Source organism: Aspergillus novofumigatus (genome assembly GCF_002847465.1).
Source record: "Aspergillus novofumigatus IBT 16806 chromosome Unknown P174scaffold_3, whole genome shotgun sequence".
NCBI lineage: Eukaryota > Fungi > Ascomycota > Eurotiomycetes > Eurotiales > Aspergillaceae > Aspergillus > Aspergillus novofumigatus.
The window spans coordinates 889,344-904,725 of NW_020194276.1; the positions used below are offsets into that span (position 1 = coordinate 889,344).

At 51.4% G+C, this 15,382-nt stretch overlaps 7 protein-coding genes across 7 annotated transcripts; 3 read left to right on the top strand and 4 right to left on the bottom strand.

Moving 5' to 3' along the window:
• Window positions 1-566: 566 nt before the first annotated feature.
• P174DRAFT_458694 (uncharacterized protein) lies at window positions 567-1,477 on the top strand (the record flags this gene model as incomplete). The annotated part of the gene is made up of 2 exons (XM_024829696.1): window positions 567-816; window positions 864-1,477. The coding sequence occupies 2 exons, from the start codon at window positions 567-569 to the stop codon at window positions 1,475-1,477; spliced, it is 864 nt and encodes a 287-aa protein (XP_024683699.1).
• Window positions 1,478-1,518: 41 nt separating this feature from the next.
• P174DRAFT_480455 (putative C6 transcription factor) lies at window positions 1,519-3,721 on the bottom strand (the record flags this gene model as incomplete). Its single annotated transcript, XM_024830714.1, has 3 exons — window positions 2,461-3,721; window positions 1,758-2,402; window positions 1,519-1,695 (listed from the first exon to the last, which is right to left on the bottom strand). The coding sequence occupies exons 1-3, from the start codon at window positions 3,679-3,681 to the stop codon at window positions 1,519-1,521; spliced, it is 2,043 nt and encodes a 680-aa protein (XP_024683700.1). The 5' UTR covers window positions 3,682-3,721.
• A 1,960-nt stretch (window positions 3,722-5,681) lies between these two features.
• Window positions 5,682-7,703, bottom strand: P174DRAFT_502547 (uncharacterized protein; the record flags this gene model as incomplete). The annotated part of the gene is made up of 2 exons (XM_024831096.1): window positions 6,805-7,703; window positions 5,682-6,778 (listed from the first exon to the last, which is right to left on the bottom strand). Exons 1-2 carry the CDS (start codon window positions 7,583-7,585, stop codon window positions 5,682-5,684), a joined length of 1,878 nt encoding a protein of 625 aa, XP_024683701.1. The 5' UTR covers window positions 7,586-7,703.
• P174DRAFT_366389 (BNR/Asp-box repeat domain protein) lies at window positions 7,613-8,305 on the top strand (the record flags this gene model as incomplete). The annotated part of the gene is made up of 1 exon (XM_024822110.1): window positions 7,613-8,305. A coding segment is annotated over one exon (693 nt), but the record flags the coding sequence as incomplete, so codon positions are not given.
• Window positions 8,306-8,471: 166 nt separating this feature from the next.
• Window positions 8,472-10,547, bottom strand: P174DRAFT_510960 (HET domain-containing protein). Its single transcript, XM_024831734.1, has one exon. The coding sequence runs from the start codon at window positions 10,469-10,471 to the stop codon at window positions 8,615-8,617; it is 1,857 nt and encodes a 618-aa protein (XP_024683703.1). The 5' UTR covers window positions 10,472-10,547; the 3' UTR covers window positions 8,472-8,614.
• A 689-nt stretch (window positions 10,548-11,236) lies between these two features.
• P174DRAFT_458698 (uncharacterized protein) lies at window positions 11,237-12,792 on the bottom strand (the record flags this gene model as incomplete). The annotated part of the gene is made up of 3 exons (XM_024829697.1): window positions 11,237-11,465; window positions 11,513-12,369; window positions 12,439-12,792. The coding sequence occupies 3 exons, from the start codon at window positions 12,790-12,792 to the stop codon at window positions 11,237-11,239; spliced, it is 1,440 nt and encodes a 479-aa protein (XP_024683704.1).
• An 835-nt stretch (window positions 12,793-13,627) lies between these two features.
• P174DRAFT_386359 (uncharacterized protein) lies at window positions 13,628-15,190 on the top strand (the record flags this gene model as incomplete). The annotated part of the gene is made up of 2 exons (XM_024823295.1): window positions 13,628-13,969; window positions 14,033-15,190. The coding sequence occupies 2 exons, from the start codon at window positions 13,628-13,630 to the stop codon at window positions 15,140-15,142; spliced, it is 1,452 nt and encodes a 483-aa protein (XP_024683705.1). The 3' UTR covers window positions 15,143-15,190.
• Window positions 15,191-15,382: the final 192 nt, after the last annotated feature.

Below are 15,382 nucleotides of genomic sequence, written 5' to 3' on the forward strand. Positions count from 1 at the left end.
TATTATACTCTTAATTCTTTTCCGCCCACCACCTCATTCATACTCGTTGGGAGCTACCAAGTGCAGATGACATGAAGCAACATTTAACAGAGAGCGTAGTTCTGGCACCAAAAGCCAAAACTTTTCTTCTTTTTGACTGAAACCTATTCATCCTTGAATAAATGCCCGAGGGCCTGGTCGAAACGCACCAAGAGGGGTTCTTCCTATCTTCTTTCATCAACCATAGCATCACTTCTTTATTATGGCCACCACAGATCAACTCTCTATTCAAATATCTACTGTTTGAATGCTCAACGAACTTGAATACACGCTCCTGCACCATGACTGCAAGTCTTCAACAAACCCAAAGCCTTCTTACGGCGCTAAATATCCTCCACTGATTAAGCAGATGTGATGTCCTCCAACGTCAGTATTCCTAAGCGCCGACATGCCAGGGTCCAACAATTCCATACCAAGAGTTCACCGGCGCTTAGCCTTCCCAAAATAACCAGCAGATAAATGACTTAAAAGAGCCTCTCGCACACATCTCCCATTCTCTCACCTCTAACGCTGTCTCAAGCAGCACAATGTCTCTCTCAGCAATATGTCTCGTCCTCCTCCTCACCCTCGCCCCAGTCACAGCAACTTGCTACTGGCCCAATGGCGACACAGACGACAACTACACCCCCTGCCCCAACAGCAAATCCTGCTGTCTCAAAGGCGAAGCCTGCCTCTCCAACGGCCTCTGCTACGGCGCAACCCTCAACATCGCCTATCGCGGTGCCTGTGCCGATAAATCCTGGCCGGCCAAGGAGTGTCCGCATGTTTGTCTCGACTGTACGCGTTCTCCGTTTGCCGTCTGGCTTTGACTGATTTGAAAGTAGCGATCCCCGACCACTGGGCAAATCTTTACTCGTGCCCCAATTCCTCGACGAATGTGTTCACGTGCGGGTATGCGGGGTGGGCGACGGACGTCTGTAGTGCGAATCTGGGGCAGTGGCTGTGGGTGAGTGGGAATGTTGAGGTTGCGAAGAATGGGAATCCGAGTCCGTCTGCCTCTGCTTCCACAGTGCTGGACATTATCACAACCACGTCGTCGGTTTCTGGTTCGTCTACGGGGACGCCGAGGGGGACGATTACGAAGGATATCGTCACGACTACTGGGTCTGAGTCTGCTACGGCGACGGGGACAGGGACAGGGACAGAGACGGGTACTCCGAAATCGACGGATACCTCTATCTCTGCGATGACGCTCGGCGCGGGATTAGGGGTTGGACTCGGCGTCCCACTGGTAGTCGTATCGGGGCTACTAATCTTTTGTATCCGGATGCGGAGGCGAGCGCCGGCAGCGCCAGCACCGCCGGTCAATGAAAAGGTCTACCCTGGAGCTGTATACTACCCAGGTCCAGCAGAGATTGCCACGCAGAGACACAATATGGCTACGGAGCTGGAGGGGTCGAGGCATGTTCTGCCTGATCGACCAGAGTTATACGGGTAGTTAGTTTATGCTCTGCTTGTATTGAAAATGTATATTTCTGCTCAAAGCTGCCACCACCCCGGCGTGGACCATAAGTCGATCGTACTAGCCTGCCCCTGCACATCAGCCCACGCCGCGGGAGTCACCCAATTAATACAATCCCAAACATCCTGACTCGACAGGCCCAGTTCATTTCCCGCGTACGCCACCGGAACGGTCTGCGGGACCTGGACCCCCGACTGCAAATCAACCGGATACACCCGCCCGGCGCAGCAGGGGACATCTCATCCGACGAGTCCACCGACACGGTCATCATCCCCAACCTCACCAACGACGCCCGAAATATCCTGGCAATGAGATCCAGACTCGGCCGCGCAGTAGGATGCCACGCCTCGACGCGCGCAATCGCCGCCATGGCGACCTCAACCTGCTCCCTGCACGACTCCACCATCTTTATGTCCGTATCCCCCTCCGCCTCCGCCGCAAGGATACTCAACGTCAACAGCGGCACCAGGCTCGCCTGGAACCCATGCCAGATGACCCCCCACGCAGCCGGCGGACTCTTCGTCTGCGCCTCTGCAATGTCGCATATCGCCTCTCTCGCGAGCAGCTGGCACTTCTCAATCGCGAGGCGCTCTTCGGTGTGGAGCGTGATGGCGGGAACCCGGCGGAGGGCATAGCGGAGCAGGACGGGGCGGTAGAGGAGGATGCGCAGGTTATGCAGACTCCAGCGCATGCGGGTGCGGGCTGTGTGGATTGAGTCCGGGCATGGTTCGTAGGTCTTCAGGAGCGGTGGGAGCTGCGCGTACCAGTCTGTTAGCTCGGCGTCGAGGTCTTGGAGTTGAGAGTAGGGCGGAAGAGGGGATGCGGCGAGGGCTTCCTGGGCGCGGGTGGCGATCTGGCAGAAGCGGATGTTTTCGAGGAGGATGAGGGTGGTGGATGTGTTCTGTTCGGGTGTTAGTTGATGAGTGGCAGGATGACAAGAAGGAAACAGGCGACCATACCGCTGGCGGCTTTGTCGAGACGGCCACCGACGAGCGGCCTAGCGTTGGCCGTCCGAGGGTCATGCAACCCCATGTATCGAGGCAGTAGAGTGACCACCAGATGCGCCGGCGCAGGTCGACGGGCACAGACGACGACTGGAGCGGTCTGGTCTCGCTCGCGTCTGTGTCTGTGGTCTCTTTGTGTAGGCCTAGCGCGGTGGCCATCCGTACCGCGGCTCCGATGAGCACGTACGCCAGGTTCGGCTGGCTGATGTAGTGCAGGTAGTGGCCGGCCATGATGCCGAGGGTCTGGACAGTCTCGATGTGTGCGCTGCCGAGGGATTCGAGGGAGAGGTGTTGGCGCGCGCGCTTGCAGTAGACGATGTGCGTGGTGTCGTCGCTGGGGTAGAGGGAGATGCTGCCTAGGGCGAGGACCATGTTCATGAGGGCGAGCCAGTGCTCGTCGCGTCGGGTGTTGGATACGTAGGTCTGTCGGAAATCGGACTCGTCCAGGAGCGGCATGGAGGGATGGATGAAGTTGAAGTAGGCGTCGATGAGTTGGTCGCTGGCTTGGGACTCGGTTGATGGGGCTATGGGCACTTGCGGTTTCCGTCTAGGCTTGTTTCTCAGTGGAGTTGCAGTGGACGGTCGAGCAATTGATTCCGGATTGACCCAGCTGATCACCTTGAGGACGGCATTGATGGAGGAGATGCCCAGGTAGGTGGACGGCGGACGCGTCGCTATCGAGAGCGCGTTGACATCATCCGACACATCGTCCTTGTCATTGACAGTATTAACTTCACCACTCTCAGCATTTCCCATTGACATCGCCTCCAAAGACGATCGCGAGTGATCCTCATCCGGACTCTCTGGAGGCTGCGGAGGGGGTCGATCCGAGCCAAGTATACTATCTCGCAACAGATCCAGGAGCTCCTCACGCGTCAGAGCCACAAGTGACTGCAGCGAGACCGAAGGAAACAATCTCTCCAAAACAGATCGGTACTGACTATCGGCATGGGAGCCATTGCCTCGCGTCCCGCTGTGTGGTACTCTGGGATCCGAATAGCGGCACAGCTCGGGCTTCTTGTAGTACAGACACGGCTCGCAAGGATGCGTCCCCGTGCAGCGGATCTTGCGTCGACGACATTCCTTGCAGGCTCGTAATCCTGGCCGTCTTCCTCGCCGTTCTTCTCCAGTCGCTGGGCGCGGGTTACTGTGGCGGAGTTCAAAGGTGTGGAACATTTTTCAGTGAATGTTTTCGTAGAAGCAAGTCGAGTAATCGTTGATACTTTCTTCAGAGAGCATGTTTGAAGTCGTCAGTTGAGTAGATGGCCGGTTGTGATGACTCTGTGGTGATCGTGTCAGGCGTGTCCAGATTGCCCACCCACCCCCTACTCCAGTTCTTGCATAATCGATCATAATAGTGATAATAAGACTATGGCTGAAATGAGATTGAAGTTGCCACAGTACTTGCCCCGGATTCTACCCCGCACAGTGAGATTACTCTAGCAGCCAGGAAGCTAACACACATAGTGTGACTATCGGGTGTGATGGGCATATGTGCTCTCGGACCCTGTACGCCAGGATAACGCATAGCTATCTGAACGTATCACAGTCTACTGACTAGCAACTAGCAGAAACAGGAAATCGCAGCAGTTATACTTCAGGTGCCAGAATTTAGGCTGTCGAGTACGGAGTTGTCCATTATTGTGTGTCAGTTCTTGACACCCTGGCCTTAGTCGGTTTCAGATAAGGTGTCTCCGGCTAATGTTGTCAAAACCCGAGTCTGCTTCCCATATGCATAGGAGAATTGCCAGGGGGTTTGATTTCAAGGTCTAGGGGTCTCAAGTTACAGAAATATAATATGTATCAAACAGCCCATTTCCATAGAGGTATCAAAAAAATCACGGGGAGCTGGGCCTGACCCCTAATTCATATCTACCCACTCGCAACTTTGCAACAAGATCAGACAGGGTTGACTTAATCTGAAGTTCTGCTGTCCGTGTTGAACCTTCAAAAGTCTTCTTGCAGAATGACATCCTACCAGCTGACGATGGCCAAGTGGACGTGAACTGTTAGCGTGGAATCTCAATGCCGAAAGGACTAGCTCATATCAAGGAACGGGATTCTTGCCTTACCTTATCAGGAAGCTGGTTAGCTTTAGGCCCCGATTCTTGATATACTGTCACAGGCCCAAGTTCGAGGCTTTGAAGTCGGCTGGGGGTTAAGCTCATCGGATCGTCGGGTCGAAAGCCGGTGTAGGCTGAAATCTATGATCTATAAGCGCTGAGGATGACAACATCATTTTGTTATGCACCTGACTGTGAATATGTGACACCCACGCAGCCATTGCTGAGGAGTACGCTTCCCCTGCCGTAGCACTGTGTGCTCTCACATGGTGACAACAATGGCCATCCCAACTGCCTTACGAGGCATCGATCATGAGAGCGTCACATGATGCTTTCGCGGCTATACTTCACTTCTCTCACTTCGTCAGAGATATTTCTTCCCCTGACCAATATCTGTCCGCAACCATTAAATGGAACGCCAGGTAGTCTCAATGATCCGGCCCATACTGACTACAAAACTGAAAATTCAGTCCCCGCCAGAAGATGCAGGCATGCGCCAGGTCCGAACGCTCGTCCACTCCCTCAAACTCTTCCCTTTCAGAGACGGCTTCGTCACTCGGTGCCAAGACAAGCCTCCTACGCAACGCAACTTCAGCTTGTTCGCGAAAGTAGCTGATTACAATGTCTTGAATACAGAACAGGTATAGAGCGCGGTCAGACTGTTTACATCGAATGAGCTGCTTGCGGCCCAGGAAGGATCACCTGAGAAGGCTTTCAAGGGCGTCCATGGGCGGGATGGTCTCGAGGAGACGTTACGGACCCGGATGCGGAGATTATTCCGGAGGTATTGAAGAAGGTTCGTGCATGATGTCGCCTATCGCCAGAGGTAGCTTAGCCTACGAAATGAGTGCTAATGTGCATCAAAACTGATCTTCCACCGAGGACTCATTGCAGTGTCAGCGTAGGCGCATCAGATGAAATCCCATGTAGCGACACGTCCCTGTGGTCATGCACTGTTTCACGGGCAATACGGCTGGCTACCCTCCAGCGCTTCAGTCGCCGATTTCGAGTCGACCAGTGTGGAATTGTAAACCTGGCCGCTCCGCAGGCACAGATTGAAATGTCTGATTCAAATGACGAGGGACAGGGACCCGCGCGGACTGACGATGCCAATCAATCTATTTCCTGTAGCTCCTGACATTCCGGCGCGGTTGAGGTTCTCCTGGAAGCTATGAAAAGGGGATGATCTCCTAGAAATAGCTTTGCAGCGGACCGTCTCGGCGTATGAGGTGGCTCGCTGTGTTCTTCATAGAGCGGCTGAGCGATCAACGCAGCTGCTGTACTTTTTGCTGCGATTTCGGGTCGGTTGTGTGATCGTTCGGGTTGGATGATCGCCATCGAGGGACTTTCGTTCGGTAATGAATCATGGATGTCCTTCCAGTCACTGAGAGCGCGCGAGGAGGATATGGCATCAGGGTGATTTGGCCCTAATGTTTTGTTGCGAAGCTCAGAACATTTTCCCATTAGGCCCAAGGCGTCCTGCAGCTTTCCTTGAGTTTTCCAGGTATAGGCCAAATTGTGCATGCTGAGAAGAGTATCAGGATGTTCACCTCCTAGGATGATCTTGCTCATCTCTAATACTTGCAACCCAAGCTTCTCGGCTTGATCCCATCTTTCCTGCCTCCAGTACGTTAATGCTAGGTTTGCCATGCTGGCAAGAGTATCAGGATATTCAGCCCCCAGCACAGTCTTCCTTATCTCTAATACTTGCAACTCAAGCTTCTCAGCTTCATCCCGTCGTTCCTGCGCCCAATAGGTTGACGCTAGGTTTGCCATGCTGGATAAAGCAGAGAGATGATCGGACCCAGTTTCCTCCTGTTTGATCCTTGTTAGCTCAGTGTATAGCACCTCTGCTTCACTCCATCTTCCATCTTCGTAAAGGCAATCTGCAATATTCTGAATCAAATCAATATACTCTTTCCACTGCGCTGTGAATTCATCATATGCAAGGGATAAGGCATGTGGGAGGTATTCTCGCCAGAGTCCTCGATTTGTATAGTTGTCATCTGGGAACACCTTGCGCATCTGATCAGCGGCCCTCTGGATCCAGTGACCAAACAGGGCATTCTGCCGTAGCCAGTTCCTCATCGCAATATGCACTAGTCTGTGTAGGTTTATGCCCGTATCTTGGCTGTTGGTAAACGCGTATGCATTCAGAAGTCCCAAAGCATCAATTCCGCGTTTGCTGGATTTGGCATGGGAAGAAGGGACTGAGGGATGTTTCGTGAATTGATACAGGCCATGAAAGATAGAAGGTCGGCTGCCAGTGGGTCCTGGCGTTGGATCTGTTTGAATGAGATCAGCCATGTGGTGATCACTGGATTCTGCAGATCCTTATAGCGTCCTTCATCCTTGAAGTCCTCGCTCAGGAGTTCCACTACCTCTGGTTCCTGTTCTTGTAGAAGCGCAGAGTAGGTGGACAGGCTCAGGCCATTTTTATTAATGTATGCCGATGCCTGCGAGATTGCCAAGGGGAGGAAGGCCAGTTTCTCCAGAACAGCAACTGCTGTGGGATGATCCTGAAGCAGACCCTTATCTACCAGTGACCTTTCGAGAATTTTCAACGCAGTGTTCTCATCCACATCTGGAATAGGAACGATATTGGACGATGTTAGCTCCATAGCAAGTTTCCGGTTCCTTGTGGTGAACAGAATGCGGCCTTGTTCATTCTGAGGGAGAAAGTCCTCAAGAGCTGGACCTGCACGATCATCTGACAGCCACATGTCCATGTCATCAGCGTTGTCAAAGATCAGAAGCCACTTTCCGGCTTGCCTGGAGCTGAGGTATTTTTTGACTTGCGCTTTGACTTCTGCCGGCTTCACATCGTGAAGTCCAAGAGCTTGCGCGATATTCAGGTACGTCTGCTCCATCACCTCATAGCTAGTGCATGCAAGCCAGAAGATCGAGCACTCCGTATCTCGATCCCGTATGCGGTATGCAAGCTCCAAGGCCACTTGCGTTTTCCCAACTCCTCCTAAACCTGTAATGGCAACTTTTCTGGGCCCATTCCAAATCATTCGCGAGAAAAGTCTTGCTCATGACATCGAAGATTTTCCTGGGAATTCGTCTCTCTCGTCGCGACTGGCGGCCCGCCAAACACAACCAACGGTGCAACCCCCGTGTGGGAGCCCTTCATATCCATGTACAAAGACGAGGTGACTGTCTACTACTCCGATCAACGGGATCCTCTCCACGGCCAGAAACTGGCCCACCAGTCGACGCGAGACCTCATCCACTGGGGCCCCGTCGTCAACGACGCAGCCTATGCGAACTACACCCTGCGTCCCGGCATGACGACAGTTGCTCAGATCGGAAACGGGAAGTACCTCCTCTCGTACGAACTGGCCAACGCCCCCGAAGTCCCGTACGCAGTCCACTACCGTATCGCCGACAACCCGCTCAAGTTCGACCAAGCGACGCCTTACCTGCTCACGTCTAGAGATGGGACGATCCCGTCCGCATGCCCGTACACCGTCTGGACGCCTGTTGGTGGGCCGCACGGTACCATTGTCATGAGTGATGGCACCTACTCGGAAGTCTTTATCAACCGGGACAACGGCAACCCCCGCACCTGGATCAAGGTGCCTACCGGTAAGGGCGTGGCGTATTCTAGAGCGTTAACAGTCATGCCGGACCCGAGTGTGATATTGTTCTTCAATGGGGGTATGTTTGGTGAAAAGAATACTACTGTTACGGCGGGGGAGTGGATTGTCCCGAGGCATCCTGATCACTTTTAGGGTGTATGCTCCCTTCTCCATATAGCTCTCTCGCGCAATCACAATAAAAACCAAAATGAAGAATGGTTCTTCAAGGAATTCTCAATAGGCTGAAGAAAGCATGCAGACGGTAGTAGCATTGCTGTTACTCATGCAGCAGGGGGATTTACCCGCGCGTTGTTAATATCCATGATGTCTCCGGCGGGTAACAGGGATATAAAACAACTATCAAACAAGATCACATCCTTAGGGCTGCTTTAGTCCTTCCTTCTCGGCAATCAGCCTGGGACAACTGCCGTCTCAGGGATGCTGAGGCTACAACCATTACCACTACAAAATCAGAAATTCCTCAAACTTCCCTCCCTTAATCTCAGAAAGCAGCGGAGTAGGATGTTCTTTCTGGTCCTCCGCGATGCCCTCGACGAAAACGTTTCCAACCATACGATAATGCACCACATCTTCGTCGGTGTTGCGGAAGCCCGAGTCCCGCAAGGCGATAGGACTCATCATTTTGCCCGAAAGAATTAATAGATCTCCTTCCTGAATGTGCCCAACGCTAATGCCAAACCCGCCCGTTGGACAATTCGTCAGCTGAAAGACCGTCCTTCCTGCGAGGGATGGCAGATCCCGCAGGAGCTGTTTCACAGGTTTCGATGACTGGGTAGAGTCGGGAAAGTCGTCAGGAGAACTGGTGAGTTGTTCCAGGGCGTTGAGGATATCGTCTATTGCGAACGTCTGCTGCATCTCGCCATGGGCAAGAAAAGCCCAGACTAAGCGTTCCGTCATGTTCGCCTCGTCAACACCATTGCCCCATTCGGAGGCCGGCTCATTAACTGCATCCAGAATCCGCCGGGCAATTTCCACAGTCTCGTCCGGGAACTTGTAAATGATTCGAGTCCTGCCCACCCTTCTGGCCCAGAACCGTAGCACGTACTTGCCCGGAAGCAAGGACAAGTTCGTCATATAATCTTTCTGCTCCCAGTCCTGGAGAGACTTGTCGATCTCCTTATATCTAAAACTGCTTCTAGACGTTGAATCCCGATAGTTCGGCACCCACGATGGGCTGGGGCCACCCAGGATATTCCCACGGGGCCCGTTGTAGAAATGAAACATGTTGAACACGAAATCGACCCCCTCGTAGACCAAAATCCAGAGCGTGATTTGGAGCGCCACCTCGTCCGCAGTATATTCGTAATCGACGGGGTACTTCTTTTGGACGCCGTCGACCATGGAGTACAACGCGTAGAAGCGGTCGAGGGGATTGTAGCATTGGCGCTGGACGGTCAGATCGAGCACATCCGCAAAGGATGACAGACCTTTCCGGCTGGCTGCGATATCGTGTGCAAAGTCCTGCATAGGATTTGACTGCGTGAGTCGTTGCAGCGCTTCCCTCAGGCGGCTCTGGAGCTTCCGGTGGTTTTCAATGTCGGCTGCATCGCCCGCACGCGGAGCCACTTTGTCGAGATTTTCCATGAAGGGGTTCAGAACCTCCGGAAAGTGTAGACCCAGATCGACTAGCGAGGGGAGGGTAAAGGAGATGTTGCCAACCATGCACACGGGGAGCTTCTCGGGGAGATAGTACTCCTGGAAGGTCCACATGCGTCCCCAGTATGGCGCCGAAACGATGTCCAGAAAGCCCTGGACAGCGTCTAGAATAGATCCAATCGTGTCGCGCTGGTTCTTCCGGCTCCACGGCCGCGTAATCATCCGTACGTCCTGGAGGATGCCCGCCAGACTGCTTTCTCTTTGCTTGATCATCGACATCGTCCGTTCCATGTTGGAATTTATTGGTCCGAGCCATGCAACGACAGAGGTTGCGTCCTTGTAGATACGGCCCATGAGAGGGAGCTGGGTGTTCTTTTCTTTGACGTGGTTTTGATCGATGCAGATAAAGTCAATCCAGATGAGGCGCTTCTTCCGGGAATGTCGAAGGCATTTCAGCGCTGCGTCAAGGTTCGTTGTGACCTGAAATGGGATGTCGTTCACCAAGATTTCCACCTTTTCAACAACATTTCCCCAGACATATGAGAGAGCCTCGAATTGGGGTGAGTGGTTGAGTGACACGGTCTGCAAAGTGCATCTCACTGGGCTTTTTCCATTCTTGTCGGGTAGGATAGTGAGAAGGCGAATCTCCGCAGCCTCAGGATTGAGAGGAGAGTACGGAAAGGAGTCCGAAGGATGATTCATTGGGGAAGACAGGCTTTCTAATACAGATCTAAGCACGATCCGGTGAGATGTGAAGATGTTCGAGATGGAGATGTAGACATATCCAGTAGTGTTGGCCGTCCGAGCGCTTTGACCAAGTCAGCTTATACACGAAGGCTGGGATCCCCGCACTTCCGAGACAGAAGTCAGAGAGAAGAGAATACAGCATTCAAGTATATCTGTTGGAATCGCTGAAGGCTCTTGCCGTTCATGGATCACTAGTAATTACTATGGCCAATCAAAAATCAATGAAGGTCTGATTCTTCTAAAGAAATGACTGTCTAGCTCCTATTTATATCTTTGGTTAGGGCCAGATTTAAGCAAATTCAAACATGAATATTTTACTGAGAGTATCAGTGCGAAGTAAACCTTTTCTGCCTTCCTAATTAGGTAAGCAGTACTATAATTTAATACACCCCTCAGCTGAGCTGATAGGCAAAGCTACAAAATCTGCAGCTGTTAAAGCTATATCTATCTCCTAATTAGGTAATTATATTCAATTAATAGTGTAGATTAGGTTAAATGTTTAATATCTTCTACCTGATTAGTTAATGAGCCTAACCATTCTGTAAAAGTTAATATACTTAATCTTTAGTAATATCTTTGTCAGGCCATCTGCTGGCAGAGATGAATTGTACACCTGCATGAAATCGCATGGTTATACAAGAAGTAGGCATCAGAATGGCAGGAACACGCGGGTCTCTTGTGATATCTGTTCCTAGGTCAACAGCCAGCGCGACACTGTATCTAGTCCTTGTTCAAGACCATGCTTCCCAACTTCCAGGCCCGTCCATTCGCCATATTAGTTGTTCTGTCATTTGACATGCCGATCCTCCATGCCCCTAGTGCAGTGAAGTCGCCATGTACACTGTGATACGTGCCGACTAGTCGGCATCGCTGCACCTTCATTTCCTCATCCAAAAACATCTCTGTTTCCGCCTGGTCGATCACTGGCTGTAGAACATAAAGTGCTCTGCTGGGCTGAGGTCTGCTTTCTGTAAGTCGGCGAGGATCGCCTCCCACTCAGAAACCGCCAGATCTTCCCCATACTTTACTCCTTCCCCACGACCTGAGCGGATTGGTTTGATAATAAACTCATCCTTAGATACCTTTCCTTGGTAGTACATGTTAACGATTTGTTGCAGCTCCTTTGACCCAGGGATGGCAGTGGGTATCATCCTCTTTCGGAGCAGGTCAGCCTGCTCCTTCACCAAGACGTGGTGCTTAATGACGAGGTCGTCTAATTCTTGGAGAAGAATTCCCAGAATGCGCTTGTCGTGGATGAGAAGCATAGTGCGAATATCCTGTGCGCTGCAGAGCGCCAAGTGTTGTTGAATTTCCGACGAGAGCGACGCAAATTCATCGAGAAACAGCTGGAGTCTCACTTGGTAGATACGCTCAAGGCCCGCGTTCTGCACATCTCTCGATGGAAGTGATTCGCTATCACGAGTGCAATGTAGGGCATACCCGGTTGGTGAAGTAGCGTCGGGCACAAGACGCAGATCGGCTGGGGCCACGATACGGGGTCTCATTCGCGTCCTCTCCTCCGCGAAATCTATAAAGGACTCGACCAGCGGAGTTTCTTCTCTAACTCGAACAAGATGAATAGGCAGGGCCGGGTCGAAAAGGTCGAAATAGCGATCCAGCATCTGGCCAGGATCTGCTGCGATGTCAAGCCAGCGTGGGTTAGGGCCCAGCTTTTCCAAGGACCTGTAAATCCAAGCATTCAAGTCAATGCCATTGGATGCGAACCGAGCATTGATTTCGCATATTTTGAATCCTTCGGGGTCGTCGGCAGGGAGGAGTAGGTCCGGTCGCCAGTTCCCCTGGTGTCCCTCATACGCAGGGAATGTGTTGTCTTCGCTGCATTGATATATCCACTTAAGACAGGGTAATGATTAATGAACCACACTCACACTAATGCCTATTTCATAGTGCCATGGCCATACCTGAAGCAGCTGTTCTTCGCGACTCTCAAGGGGCATTCTTGAAGGGAAGTCAGCCTCTTTGTCTGCATACCATCTTTGCACTATATTCGTCAAAGCGCGTGCAAGTGCCACATGGAAATGCTCTAGCTCTGTCACAAATTGAGTGGGAATCAATACCGGATGAGGACACATAAAGTTCAATGAGTAAGGGAGTGTGTGTGCCCCTCCAGTGTAGCTTAACAACACAGAGAGATAGGCATCCTGATCAGACAGTCTATCATCACGCGGTGCACTTGTTATGGGAACTTGCACACCTGCTTTTCTAGAGGCCCCCACACAGATCTGCGGTATATGGGAAAGACCAATGCTACCCATCTTGAGTTACAGGACAAAGATGTCTACTAGAAACCCAAAGAGCAGACTTGAAATTGTTGTTGGCTTTAGTTCTTATGCTGTGATACAGACAATGATTATATATGTAAACTGGCAACAAAATGTCGGTTTGAATTGTATTTGGAATGGAACTACGGAGCCCGCCGTAACAAGAAGAGTGTTGCATCCACCAATTATTCCGGGATGCCAACGTCAATGTTACATGGAGGTGTAGATGTGCTACATTTATCAGTAGGAGCCGTCATCCATTTTCCGTCTGATTTCAGATTTTATTTATGAGGAAATTTCCAACAGCGAGCTGAGAACCTGATCCTATAGTTGATGTCATCACGAGGTTCCCCTATCCACCAGTGAGGTCCGTTTTCATCAAATGCTTGAAACTGGCTGATATATTCTTTGTGGCGAAGGTGTTTCGAAATCTGGCTGGATATCAAACAGAGAGCGCCCCCCACTGTCATGTCGGTTTCGGGAGGAATCCAGAATTGTAGTGATCATAATATACGGACACAATATACTGGGAACGGTAAGTAGCCACGCCCAGACAATTTGACTAGAACCTTAGATAAACAACAGATGTAGGTCAGCGGATGGAACGCTACGACGGTATTCAGTGTCAATGACCAGTTGACATTGTACGTTGTCGGATTCGGCGAGATTGGAAGATGTTTCCGTGAGCCCGTATCTCCCCTATCTTTATGTCCTGGTCCCAGAGCGCTTCACTCTATACAGCGGGTGGCTTTGGCCCTCTAACGTGCTTGTGTTTCTTCTCCATATTGCTGCGCGCCGAGCCCACCATAGTCTCCCACAAACCTGCAAGATGGACAGCATTTCTAAGTCGCCTAACCACCAGCAAGTCTGCTGGTCAGTCACAGATGCAACGCGCGAACCAGTTCCAGCGATTGATGCCAAAAAGGAAGATCGAAGCCGTGAGGCAGAAGCTGAAAGAAAACTAATCCACCATCCTGGCTTTAACCCAAAGGACGAGACTTGTTCACCTCACCCAATCATGACTGACAAAAGCTTTATCATGCATATGGAATTTTTCAACGACGCTCTTGTGAAGGCTGTTGTCAATATTGTAGATCGATGGTGGATGGACACCGATGCCAACTTTCCGGCTAGAATGCCTTTGGAAGCGCCAGTGGAGGCAGCGTTACAGGTGGGTGATATTGCCTCCATGTCTCTAAACTAGACGACTGATCAATGCTAAACCCGTAGCTAGTGGATAGACCAGCAAACACGCAACCAGACCTTCCCAGAATTGAAGGACCATCTTGGAAACTGGAGACCTGATTTCCTCATCACCGGGAATGACAACGCCATGGGCCCTGGGTTTCAGATCTGCGAAATCAACAGCCGCACGCCTGATAATGTATTGCTTCGCAGCGCGCACAGACACCGCAGAATGCGCCAATTGATCGGAGCCAGCTCCGGTCTGCAGCCTGCAGGAGACCCCGACGATTGGGAAGCGAGCCTACTTCGTCTATTTCACACACACCTGCCGGTCCATATCCTTCGAGGAAGAGATGAATTCGGGCGACAGGAACTCGTGCAAATGATGGAATTGAGGACCGGGATCTGTCCGCGAATTGTCCATGTAGATGAATTGGAGTTGAAGCCTGACGAGTCTTCTGGGACGGGTTATTCGCTCTATTACCAAGGCGAGGGCGTATCCGAAAAGATACATCAGGTGGTCTCGACGCTTTTCCCAGACGAGTTCGGCCTGCTGCCGCAAGGTATGCTTCGACAGCTAGCAACGGTGGCAGTGAACGATCTTCGGATTTCCTTACTTGTGAACGATGAGCGTTTTCTAGGCATTATATTACAAGAGCTCGACACTCTAGTTACCAAGCATGGCATCCTAACTCCTGGCCAAGCCAACGCTCTCCAACAAGGCCTAGTACCTACACTGCTCCCGGGATCCCCAGAACTCAAGCGATGGATGGAAAGAAACAACAAAGGCGAAACGAGCAAAGACAACTATATTCTAAAAGCAGCACGCCAAAGCCGCGGAAGTGGCCATTTACTTGGCGCGGATCTCTCCCCGCAAGAATGGGCAAGTATCATGCGTGACATGCAAGATCCGAGTATCCGCCCAGGCGCTACATCCTACGTACTCCAGCCATTTGTACCACAGGTAAGACTCGATCTAATCAGTACGGAAGACGAAGAGTGCCATGGAAGCCTCATGGTAGGTTGTTATTATACTGTGAATGGTCGATTTCTTGGTCTTGGACCGTGGCGTTCAAGTACGGGGAAAATCTGCAATGTTTATAGCGGCTCGGGGTGTGTGGTTTTGTATCCGGTTACTCAGGTCGATCTGGATAATTGAAGGGCTTGGAGAAAAGTATGTATAACATGGTGTGCATAGAAATGCCGCTCAGGCAAGGGGGAAAAAAAAAGCTATGTTACATAAGCGTGCGTGCAATTTCTATGTCATGGTTTATATTGACACCATGAGTCACCGCATGATTGACACTATGTCTACGGCAAGCCATTGGGACAAAACTGAAAAAACGCATTTAGGTGTTCAAGTATTTAGACCGCTCAGAGAGTTGGGCTCTTGACTAAT